At 40.4% G+C, this 11809-nt stretch overlaps 1 protein-coding gene across 1 annotated transcript in view; it reads left to right on the forward strand.

Moving 5' to 3' along the window:
* Positions 1-6614, forward strand: part of BCL2 (BCL2 apoptosis regulator) — a 95796-nt gene extending 89182 nt beyond the window's left edge. Inside the window, exon 3 of the mRNA XM_058830386.1 lies at positions 1920-6614. Coding sequence (XP_058686369.1) covers positions 1920-2054 — 135 coding nt within the window. The 3' untranslated portion in view covers positions 2055-6614. The remainder of the gene's footprint in view (positions 1-1919) is intronic.
* The last annotated feature ends 5195 nt before the right edge of the window (positions 6615-11809 follow it).

Raw genomic sequence — 11809 nt, forward strand, 5'->3', positions numbered from 1 at the left:
CTCTTTTCCACCCATAATAATATCATCAAGTGTTGAACTTTACCCTTGTTGTATTTTTATAAGGCCCAGTCTTGCTCCCTATACAGACAAGGCTCCCGTGGAAGTCAGTGAGTCTGTACTGGCGACAACAGGATTTAGCCCAGTCTGTAACATTTTAGGATATTGTGTTACTTCATAGCCTTAAGGAGAAATAAAAGCAGCTTTCCAAAGAGCTGTACAGCAAACTGAGTGTGCTTTTTCAGCTCTGCAACGGCACAGCAGCATATTAAGGCCAGAATTTGCAAGTGTCTATGTCAAAAAAACAGGCAACCGATTTCTCTCTGAAATGAAGAGTTTGCATTAAAACATTCCATCCTCCCCATGAAAGGTTAAGCTTATTTCACTTAAGAATATACCTTTGGAAACACAAGTTGGAAAATGATTGCCTAGAGGAACAAGCATTGAGAAATAGCAAGAGGCAGACGTGTTTTCACGTCACTCGCTTGGCCAGAGCCCGTGGCTGTTCTTTTACCAAGTCTTACCTAGTTACATTCACTCTGACCTACAACATGCACCAATATTACTTAATGCAATAACACATTTTGGAAGCAAATATCTATTATTTATTTGAATCTCACTCAGCATCTAGTGAATAAAAGTCAAAATATTAAAAAACCTTACACGCCCTCTCGTGGTAAAACCACAAACGCGCCTCTTTTGACAATAACTAGAGATGCCTGATGAGGGAAGCTAATTTAACTACAGAAGTTGATTATCATTAACTCTGTTGGAAGGTTTGCCTCAGTAATGGACATCTTTCTCTCCTCAATTCCTGCTGTAAACCATAATATATGTAAGACAAGTTACCTCCTAGCATAGTAACATTGCTAAACAGGTAAAGGCACTATAACTTTAATAGAGAATGTTAACATCTACCAAAAATGGGAAGTCTAGGGTAATAAAAGTAGTGACAGAAACCATCACATTAGATAGCTGCTTCATGGGCTTATTTCTATAGCTTGGGAACAGACCTTAGTTGGCTGCACAGTAAAAAAGTTGCCATAAGCGATGCTATCAGTTTTGTCATTTTTAAAGTCATTCGGCTTGGCTATTTACTGCTTTTGTGCCATACAGTACGATTTATCTGTCTCTCAGGAATGCTCTGAAGCGTCATGCTCGTTAGGAATTGCAGCCTGAAAGAAAGGCATTACGTGCAGAGTATCATCAATACAATCATTTGCCCGGTCAAATCTCACTGTATTTATGAGTCACAAAAACTTTATCTTTGCTACTTAAACAGCCTTTCCATCTAGTGCCTACGTGCACAACCTGATTTTCCTGGAGCACTGGACCACGGCTTCACCCTTCTGGGTGACAGCTGTGAAAGATTATCACAGGTGTAACACAGCCCTAACACCTTCAGTTCATATGGAAGAAACATCTGTGGCTACTACGCAAAGTCTTCCGAGCCCATCCCAAGAGAAGTAAACAAATACTGCCTTATTTTCAATAAAGCTGACCTGCAGTATAGATGCTCCTTATCCAGTGGAAATTAAAGATTTGGAGAATGAAGGTTCATCTACTTCCTTTGTGTATGTTTGTATAGACAACATTTAGGACCCAAAAGAGTGGTAATTTGTATTTTAAAATGCTGCTTCTGTCTTTTCTGTTAGACTGGGCATGTCTAAAGCAGAAGTCACAACCATGAGTAATTTCAGCAATATTTATAAAGAAATAAGCAGGAGAACTTTCTTTTAAGCAAGAAGAACAGAGCTCCCAAATCACTATTTTCATAGGTTTGTGCAGTCTTCTTGTGCCACTGGGATTGTTAGTGACACCTGAGGGTGAAGAAGTTGCCTCCTTTTCCCCATTCCCCCCGTCTCCCAAAAAAAGAGTAACTGCAATTCTGATACTCCTTTTCTCATTATTTCCCTTTCTAGGATGCCTTTGTGGAGTTGTATGGCAACAATATGAGGCCTTTGTTCGATTTCTCCTGGATCTCTCTGAAGACTATCCTGAGTCTGGTTCTGGTGGGAGCTTGCATCACTCTTGGCGCTTATCTCGGACATAAGTAGAGTCTCCCAGCTTATTGTGGATTACACAAGTCTTTCAAAACAACAAAATAATATTTTTTTTTCTGTAGCACAATGATATTTTATGAGCAAAGCAACTTCCCAGCGAAAGATTAAATCAGCTATTACTGCCAAAGGAAATATCATTTATTTTTACATTGCCGGAAAATTATTTATTAAAAGATACTTACATTTTAACCTGCTATTTTCAGAACCTCAGCAAGTTGTATCTGTCATCACATCATGTTGTTATTCTTAACTTTAATGAGCCCCAGAGTATTTTAGGCTCTTTTTTTTTTTTAATTAATGCCGCTGGCTGGATTATTTTATCTTTGAAGAGCGAATATACTGACAAAGACCTACCTGCTTACATTTACAAGGGCAGTTACTTGAGCTGCTAAAAACTGCCAAATTGTGTTGAATATCCCAGCTTTTTCCAGGAGGGATCTGAAAGACAAGGTCAGCATGAACAAAGTTCTCACCCTGTCCTGCTGGCTAGAACTGACGTAGTAAACAATTCAACATGGTACATATGTGGAGTCAAGACAGAAACTTCATGAAGGACACTCGGCTATCCCTACAGGAGAACAGTTGGAAATATGATTGCCTATGCCTTTTAAACATGTGTTTTCAAGTTACCAGCTGTGCCATCACATCATAATCACAATACCCACACAATACATGTCAACTTTTTTTTTAATAGAAGTGTGAAGTTAAATCTTTGGGGCTCGCAGGAAATTGCTGTTCCAATGATTTTCTCAGCAGCAAAATGTTTTTTGTGGCTACTGACACAGAAACATCAGGAGACCTTAAGTGCCTGCTTCAACAGAGCAGAGCTGGAGTCTGAAGACCCGACCTGTGTCCCACTTTAGTGGGCTCATATCTGCAACTAATCCTGCTTACTTACAGAGTTCCTCTGGGGGTTTGAAACCAATTAGATGTGGTCTCTAAATCCCTGAAAGTTGAAAAAGATCTTAATTTTATTTGGCAAAAAGCAGACCTCAGCTAAGTTACAGTTTAGCTCTGACTATCCTTGTTTATCTAACTGGACACCAAAATCAAGTTCATTTTCATAACAGGAAAGGAAAGTGAGATTTATCATCCTGCCCCTTGCCCTCAAAATATTTTCATGCTAATAATCTCCTAAGACTGTCTGCAGAAGAAAAGTTGGTGATGAAACTCGAAATCCTCTCTCTGGACAGAGACTCTTTGACACCTCTCTTGTGCAGGTGCCTACTGTCATCTCAAGTGAAAATAGGGTGAAGGAAAAGGGGGAGTGGGAGGTGTGAAGTCATCTGCTCCTGTTACAAAATGCAACACAAGTAAAATTAATGCAGAGTACATAATACAGTTTTATAAGCAGACCTGTGTTCAAAGCAGGGCTTTCCATGAGCTCGACGGGGGCCAGGAGTCCCCTGGAAATCGAAGACTCTGAAGCGTCGAGTCCCAGGGGCTGCTCTGAGTCATGGAAATGTCCAGCTTCAAATGTTTTAAATCCTGCACTTCTATTTTTGTTATGAAACTTTTGAAATATGGGATTTGTGGGTAAATGGACGTCCAGATATAAAAGGAAAGTTTGCAAAGCTCTGAATAAAAAGTACCATACAATACATAAGTGCTCAAAGGGTGAAAAACACGCAGTGAATAAACTGTAGCTCCAACCTCAAGATTTCAGCTGAATAACTTTGTGGCATTATATGCAAAATATCTCCAGTAACTCGGGAATGTAATATGTTCAATGTTAAGGCTGTAGTTGATGTTGTGTCTTCAAAGCTGCTTTTATGTTTGGTTGGTTTTTTTAAGAGTTGTACATCTCAGCATTTTTACTGCTATTTAGTCGTGGCACCTACACTTTGTTTGAGCAAAGATGGAGCAAGCTTACATTTCAGATTTGAAATTACTTAATTTTATAGAAATGTAGAAAGGAAATATTTCTAAGAACACAAAAATGTGAACTATGCTTGATTAAAAGAAATGGAAGAATCCCACCGTCAAACAAATAGTACCTGCAGTGCTTTCAGAGTGTTTCTGTAAGAAGTGGGCATGGTCATGTAGGGTTTTTGTGAAAAATATTTCAAATCAGAGGAACTGAGGAGTATTGTGGATTGAGTGTGGGCTTTGTTTTTTATCTCAGCTTACAAATTGAATTTGTTTGCAGCCAATTGCACAACTGGAATTGGCTGCTATTGAGCTTATGTTTCATTTCACAATCTAGTCTTCGTTTCGATTTGTGCCCATATGCCCATTAAAGTTTATGAACTATTAGACCTCAAATTGTTTCAACATTGTTTGTTTTATTAAAGGTTTACATTGTCAAAAGTAGTAAAAAGTATCAAATCCAGTGCTGCTATAATACCAAGATAATTTGAATGGGGTTTTGGTTTTTAATACCTTCCAATGGCTAAAGTTTTTTAAAGCTGCTTTAGAAATAATATGAAGACGACACATGATACATAATTAAATGAATACTGAGGATTTTGTGTTCTGTTGTGTCTACTCACTGGACTTCCCAGTGTATTTGTTAGTGCCAGACAAAGAGAAGAGTCTTGATGACTGTTGATGATTTTATTTTATTAAAGAGCTAATGGAGTTTTCCCATCCTGACTGCAGAATAGTACAGTATTGTGGCTGCATTAGGTATAATGATAGTTGATAATACATTTATTAAGAAAACATTTTAGAAACATTGAATGTATATAAAAGCTTGAACTTCTTAAATAAAATCCTCTCTTCTCCTGCATTTCTTTTGCAATAAATCCTGTCTTTCCTATTCTTCATTACACTTCCATGTAACATTTTTTTCTCCACAAAATGCCTTACAGACTTCCATTCTCAAAGACTATGCTTCAATGAAAATCCATCCTGTGTATGCACCAACATCTGACCACTCCCACCATATCCAAATTGTAAAAGAAAGAAAAGAATTAAAAAGAGGGACATTTCTGAAGTGTTTAGGTGTAGAGAATCAGAAGTCAAAAAGCAAGGGAGAGGTCAAGAAGTGGAGGGAAATAGAGAGATCACTGAAACATCTCCCTGGTTAAAGATGAGCGTTACCTGGAATTTGTTTATCTTTCATCCTTTCCATTGAAAAAAGATGATACAAGGGCAGAGAAAAAGCTTGTAGAGACCCACAATTATTTTTCACTGTAGAACTTGGTTAATGTTGAAGGCAGTCTTTTTAAAAACAGAAAATGCATAGGTGTCGAAGAGAAGTACTAGATTTTGCTATATTCAGCTTAGGTGTCTTTTCTCAGTTTTTTAAGAAAATAATGAAGGAAAGTATTTTCTCTCTGAAAAAAAAAATCTGTAGGATCACCTGAGATCTGTCATAAATCAGTAACTTAGGAACAGATGAAAAAAATGTGCAAAAGTATTCTGAAATTAGAGGTGATACAGAGGACATTTCTTAAAGGAACAAGCACTGGATCCACCAAAGGACTAATGGGGCTGTCAAGGTGACAGAGAATATACAGATGAGAAAGGGAGCTGGAAGATATGGAGAATGACATTGGTATGTAAGAAGACCTTCAGTTTCACATGTTGCAGGAGTTCACCCAAGATGGTTTGAAAATAACTGTTGACTAAAAGCAGCTACAAGTGTGTGCACTACGTGGCTACGATTAGTAAAAATTTGCAATTACAAGATTACATGTAAATTATTATAAAATTATCTAGTCTGTAAAAGTTCATCAGTTTGCTGTTATGATTGGGGATTATATAGCCTGAGTAGTTTTGCACTAAGAAGGAACAATTATGAAAAAAGAAGTCTGAAACCAGATGTGCAAAGGCAACACGAAGGTGATGCAGTTCAAAGAACACGGTCCCAGTCCCCCAGTCCTCGCAGTCCCCACAGCTGAGGCAGCGAGAGTCTGGACTGCATGCTTTGACCCTGAAGCATGACACTGCTTAGCTGTGCACCTGCACCCCACAAACCTATTGATTAAAAGTATCGTGAAGTAGCATGTTAAAAGCCTTTCTTCTTTTTCCTCTCTCCATCTCTGAAGAAACTAGCAAAATGATTCATTTCTATTATGAGTTTATAGCTCAGTACCATATGAAAAATTATACATATTTTAATTTATGGGCATGAAAATTCTTTTTCATTGCAAAAGCCCAGCTTTATTTTTCATTCCTATCTCTCTTTCCAACAAGGCTAAATACAAGGAAGACAAAAGAGCTAATTTAATCTGTACTTGGTTTAAATCGCACTTCCATACTAAGTTAATGCAGCTTCATCACACAATGAAATTATCTTCAAAAAGTAATACAGCATTAAGAGTTCCACACAAAAACTATATATTTTTATAATTTAAATAGTTTTTTCTTTTTCTTCTGAATATTTGAATTTTAATTATCACCAGCATAAATGTACATAAGCAGATATTGTTTATCCAGTACCTTTGGATGATGTATGTATGGTAATGTAGTTTGTCAGTTTATCATCATTTAATATGATTATGTTGTTCTTTGTCTTTAAAATGTTATAAGAACATGCTGCCATTAAACTTTCCATGTCTGTCTAGTTTATATTGTGAAAAAATAATAAAAGCACACTGTGAGATACTTGTTTTGTATTTGCAATTTTTAGGATTTGTCGATAAAAAGCTACTCAAACATTCTGAGTGTAATTCCACAAATGACACATAATGTTTCCTTCCTGATAGTTCTGTTCACCTGTTCTGCTCAGCAGTGGCCAGTACTCACCAGCCTTGTTTGTGAAGATGCAGTGACCCAGGTTTGAGTAGTTGCTGCTGTTGTGAAATACAGCTCCCAGGTGTAGCCTTCACTTTGAGACCCAAGGACATTGTCACCCTTTCTCCTCTCCCATTCATTTCATGCCTTGCAGAAAGCGCTACAAGGCTCTTCTATTTATTTGCTAAAACTGGTTTTCATTCTTGCCAACAGGAGCTGGAAATACTCATGAGCAACATTCAACAGGAGCAAAAGAAGTATTTTTGTTACTGCTGAAGGCTTTCCTATGGTTATGACTGATTTCCAAAAAGTGTTTTGGTATTTTTTGCTTCTTACAGGTGCATGTTAACTGGCCCTTGATTCACAAGGGTTGCTTCTTACCTTCTGTGGCTTTAACTCAGGTAGAACATAGCTAAATGTGTTCAGGTAATGAGGTAATTCTTAACTGCTTTAAGAATTTATCCAGCTTCTTGAGGGGGTTTTGCAATGAAATGTGTGCACTGTGCTGCCATGGATGCACTTTTATGAGTGTCTGAAGTTCATAGTTTAATGTTTTTCAAGCACAATTCAGGCACATGTACAAAACATCTATCCCTCTGTGTCCATGAAGACAGAGAAGGTAAAGGAAGTCAGCCTGAAACAGAAAGAAGAAGCAACAGAATGCAATGCATGGACTCAGTCCTCTGGCCTCTGGGATTTAACTGTACAGCAGAGAGCAAGGTTATTAAACCTTTGCAAGGTAGAAGGTAAACCACTGTAATATGGTAATTAATGTAATATGTAATAATGAAAAAATATATTGTAATATGGCAGGTACTACCATTTCTCTCTGCCATTATTTTCTGAAAAAAAGAAGACAAGGACTTGAAGGAGAGCAGTCCCAGAACTGCATTTTTTCTAGCTAAAACCTAACAAAGGAAGATGTGAGTTCAGCAAAACCAGGTAAATTAGTTCAGGGATTCTTCTCTTTCTGCCCAGTCAGGTAACTCCAGTTTTTCTTAAAAGCTAACAGATCAGCACCTGGGATTAAGTGCTTACCTTACCACTGGGACCAAGCATGGTGAGCAGATGGGGAGAACAGAAGAGGTCTGGATAAAGACAAAAATAACATTAGACCTGATAACTAAGGTGGGTTTTGGCTGTCTGAAAATTAGGTAGGAGCACCCTAAAAAAAAAGAAGTTTTGCTGAGCCAAAACCAGAAAGCTTCCTTCTCAAAATATTCCCAAGTGGTTTCAAGCACTGTAAGTCTCCACTGAAGCTGCATGAGCAGCAGCATCCAGTTGTTCCTCTGCAGTAGCAGGCTCTCCATCCCACAGTACCTTTAGCTCCTGCTTTTATCCTCCTCACTTGTTTAATGGGAGTCTACAAGTGGTAGAAAGTGAAGTTCATTCCACTATGAATGGTTGGGTACCAGCTGCATGGCATTTAAGTTTTATGTAACTGACCCTAGGAGGAGCTAGCCTTCTGCTTGGAACTAACTTTTTGTTATCCAGAACTTCCTCTGAGGACATGTTACTCTGGGCAAAAAACAGTGGAGTCAAGATTTGTGCATTACAAGAAACTGATTTGCACAGATGGACAAACAACAAAGCAGCTCAACATAGCCCATCATAGGCTATAGTTCACTGCTCCCCACTACAATTGAGCACAAGTACTGAAAATGTTCAGAATGGATCACTAAAATCTCATGGGGATAAATACATGTCAGTTAAAACATGTGTATCTAATTTTTTAATTTTTTTTTAAAACTTCTAAAGGTCTCCTTGCTATCCTGCAGTATACTGAAGAGTGTTTCTGGATTAGTTCACCTCGAAGATGCCTCTTCTTCTCCAGTGGGAATACCTCTTCTGGTACTGACTTATGAAACTTGTATTAAATGTATTGAGTTTCCTCTTGGATATGCCTGCCCTCGTCTGCATGTGTCCTCCAGAACTCTTATTACAAGCACAACCACAATAGTGGAAATGCAATGCCTTGATTGTGGTGAAAATTTGGACTCAGAAAATGTCCTGGTCATATTGCTGGAAGTGTCCAGTGGAGCAGACAGTACTGATGCAAACCTTTATAAAACCACAGGTGACAGAGACAAAAGTCAGCCAACCTGTTTATTTGGAGGTGAGCTGGGAAAAGAGCCTCCTTCCTGTTCTTTGTCCACCTGATAAGCTACAGGCACTTCTCTGCCCATGTGGTCAGAGATGCTGTCCAATGCCCTAGTTAATGATATCCTTGAGTTCTGTAACTGTTTAAATCTCTCCCACTCCAAAAAATCTGCTGATCCTTGATACATCCCATAAGTAAACTTTTCCCTTTCCTACCTGTGACTTCTAGATTATTACTCCTCCTACCTTTCTGGTAACACGAATGACCCTTTGGAAGGTAAGGTGCAATATATGTAGATGACACTGCTCATGGATTATTAACAATCATGTCCAAAGTGCATGTTTCAGGCTGTCCTACTGTGAGCATGAGCATCATGGAGGTCTCTGCATTGGTAGACCACCAGGATTGAGAGACACATTTCTGTCAAAGCAGCCACAGAGCATGCTAAGGGGCTGTAGGGGGATGAATCATCCAACACCATCCAGTTAGAATAGCACAGCTTTATCCCATTGTATCATGTTTGCATAGCAAGGTTTTGGTAGCTGTGGGGCTACAGGGGTGTTTCTGTGAGAGCTGCCAGAAGCTTACCCCATGTCCATTACAGCCAATGCCCACTGCTCCAGGATGGACCCACTGCTGGCCAAAGCTGAGCCCATCAGCAACGATGGCACCACCTCTGGGATAATTTATTTAAGAAGGTAAGGGAAGAAAACCACACAATTGCTGCTGGAGAGTGGAGTGAGAATATGCGAGATAAACAGCCCTGCAGACACCCAGGTCGATGAAGAAAGGGAAGGAGGTGCTCCAGGCACTGGAGCAGAGATTCCCCTGCAGCCCCTGGTACAGACCATGGTGAAGCAGCTGTGCCCCTGCAGCCCATGGAGGTCCATGTGGAGCAGAGATTCACCTGCAGACCGTGGAGAGCCCCACATCAGAGCAGATGGATGTACAAAGGAGTCTGTGACCCCATGGGAAGGCCATGCTGGGACAGGGTCCTGGCAGAGCCTGCATGGAGAGAGGAGCCCATGAGGTTTGCTGGAAAGACTTGTGACCCCATGGGGGAACTCATGCTAGAGCAGCCTGTGCCTGAAATACTGCACCCCGTGAAAGGGACACATGCTGGAGCAGTTTGTGAAGAACTGCTGCCCTTGGGAAGAATCCACATTTGAGAAGTTTGTGGAGGACTGTCTCCTGTGGGAGAGACCCCATACTGGAGCAGGGGAAGAGTGTGAGGAGTCCTTCACCTGTGGAGGAAGAAGTGAAAGAGACAACATGTGATGAACTACTACAACTCCTAACAGCATTTCCTCTACACTGCTTGGGGAAGAAGGTAGAGAAAATCAGGAGTGAAGTTGAGCCCAGGAAGAAGGGGGTGGTTGGGGCAAAAATGTTTTTAAGGTTTGGTTTTATTACTCATTTTCCTAACCTGATTTGATTGGCGATAAATTAAACTAATTTCCCTGAGTCAGGTCTGTTTTGCATGATGGTAATCAGTAAGTGATCTCTACCTGCCCCTAATCTCGAGCCAGGAACCTTTCATGACATTTTCTCTCTGCTGCCTAGCAGAGGGACGTGATAGAGCAGCTTTGGTGGGAACCTGGCATCCAGCCAGGGTCAATCCACCATATCCATTCACCAAAAAGCCCTGTTGCAGGATGTTTACTTACAGTAGTGGGGAAAACATTTGGTCAACTTGACCTAGCAGGGGAGAGCTTAAACTGGAGAAGCACTTTGTGTAATGAATTTATATAAATGCATGCCATAGAACTACTTCATAATCTTTCAAAAAACACTCTTTCAGTCGATTATCATGAATCCCAACATTGGAATTATTGTTCCACTGGCCCACAATAATCAGTCTTATGAAGTGATGAGCATATCTGATGCAAACACGTAAAAAGTCAAGGCATGCAGTCTTGCACACACTAGTGTGGCAACAACTTTGATAGACCCTTAATCTTTGTCTTTGTTGAGACCCAATTATCAGACCCTTATTCTTTTAATCTTTGTCTTTGTTGGGACAACTACATCAGAAATTTGGAAAGGAGAAAATGACATGTTCAGAAAAAAAAATAACAGACAAGAAAACTAGAGTGCACATTATTGCTGCAGTGGAATTAATCACCTCTGATTTACTAGAAGTTTACTCAAAAAAACCCCTGAAAACAAAAAGCCTCTTGCTCTCTTCTGGGTTCAACTCCCTAGGTCACTAGAGTGACAACACACACCTCCAGTTGCCTGAGCATTCAGACTGCACAGCCTTTCACAGAATCATAGAATGATTTGGGTAGGAAGGGACCTTCAAGGATCATCTAGTCTGCCACGGGCAGGGATACCATTCACTAGATGAGATTCCACATAGACTCTGGCCTCAGATGTTCTTCCAGGGATGGGATATCCACATATGACTGGATAGTTCAAAAAGAAAGCAAAAGAAAACAGCAAAAAATTGGAAAGCAAATCCACGAGTCACATGAAACACCCTAACAGGCATCAAGGCACTTTGGAAATGCATTTATTTTAAGACAGGATTGCTGGAAAAAGTGGAGAGGTATCACACCTCCCTACCTCTTTCTGTGTCATCCCACAGCACTGCCAGTGGCAAACCGAAGAGATTTGGCTAAACAGCTCCTCTTCCTGCCCTGCACCACCTCCACTGCCCTTCTCCCAGCAAACGACCAAGGAACCCACTGGCAGGGCCCAGCAATGCCAAACACGTCAGCCAACCCCAGACACGAGTTTTGGCAAGCCCACTTCCACAGCGTAAAGATGCCAGCACCCTGTAATACACCAGGCAGGCGGCGCAGAGCCACGGAGCTGCAGGGTAATTAATGCTGCCTTTCAGCGGGGAGCTGGGGCACAGACGTGCTCTGTAATGTTTGCATCGGAGCCCGGCCAGGAGCCTGGGCTGTCTGCTCCAGTGCCCAGATGCCGTGGCCTGAAAGGGACCACTGCCTGCGCTGCT

This window comes from Poecile atricapillus, chromosome 2 (assembly GCF_030490865.1).
Source record: "Poecile atricapillus isolate bPoeAtr1 chromosome 2, bPoeAtr1.hap1, whole genome shotgun sequence".
Lineage (NCBI taxonomy): Eukaryota > Metazoa > Chordata > Aves > Passeriformes > Paridae > Poecile > Poecile atricapillus.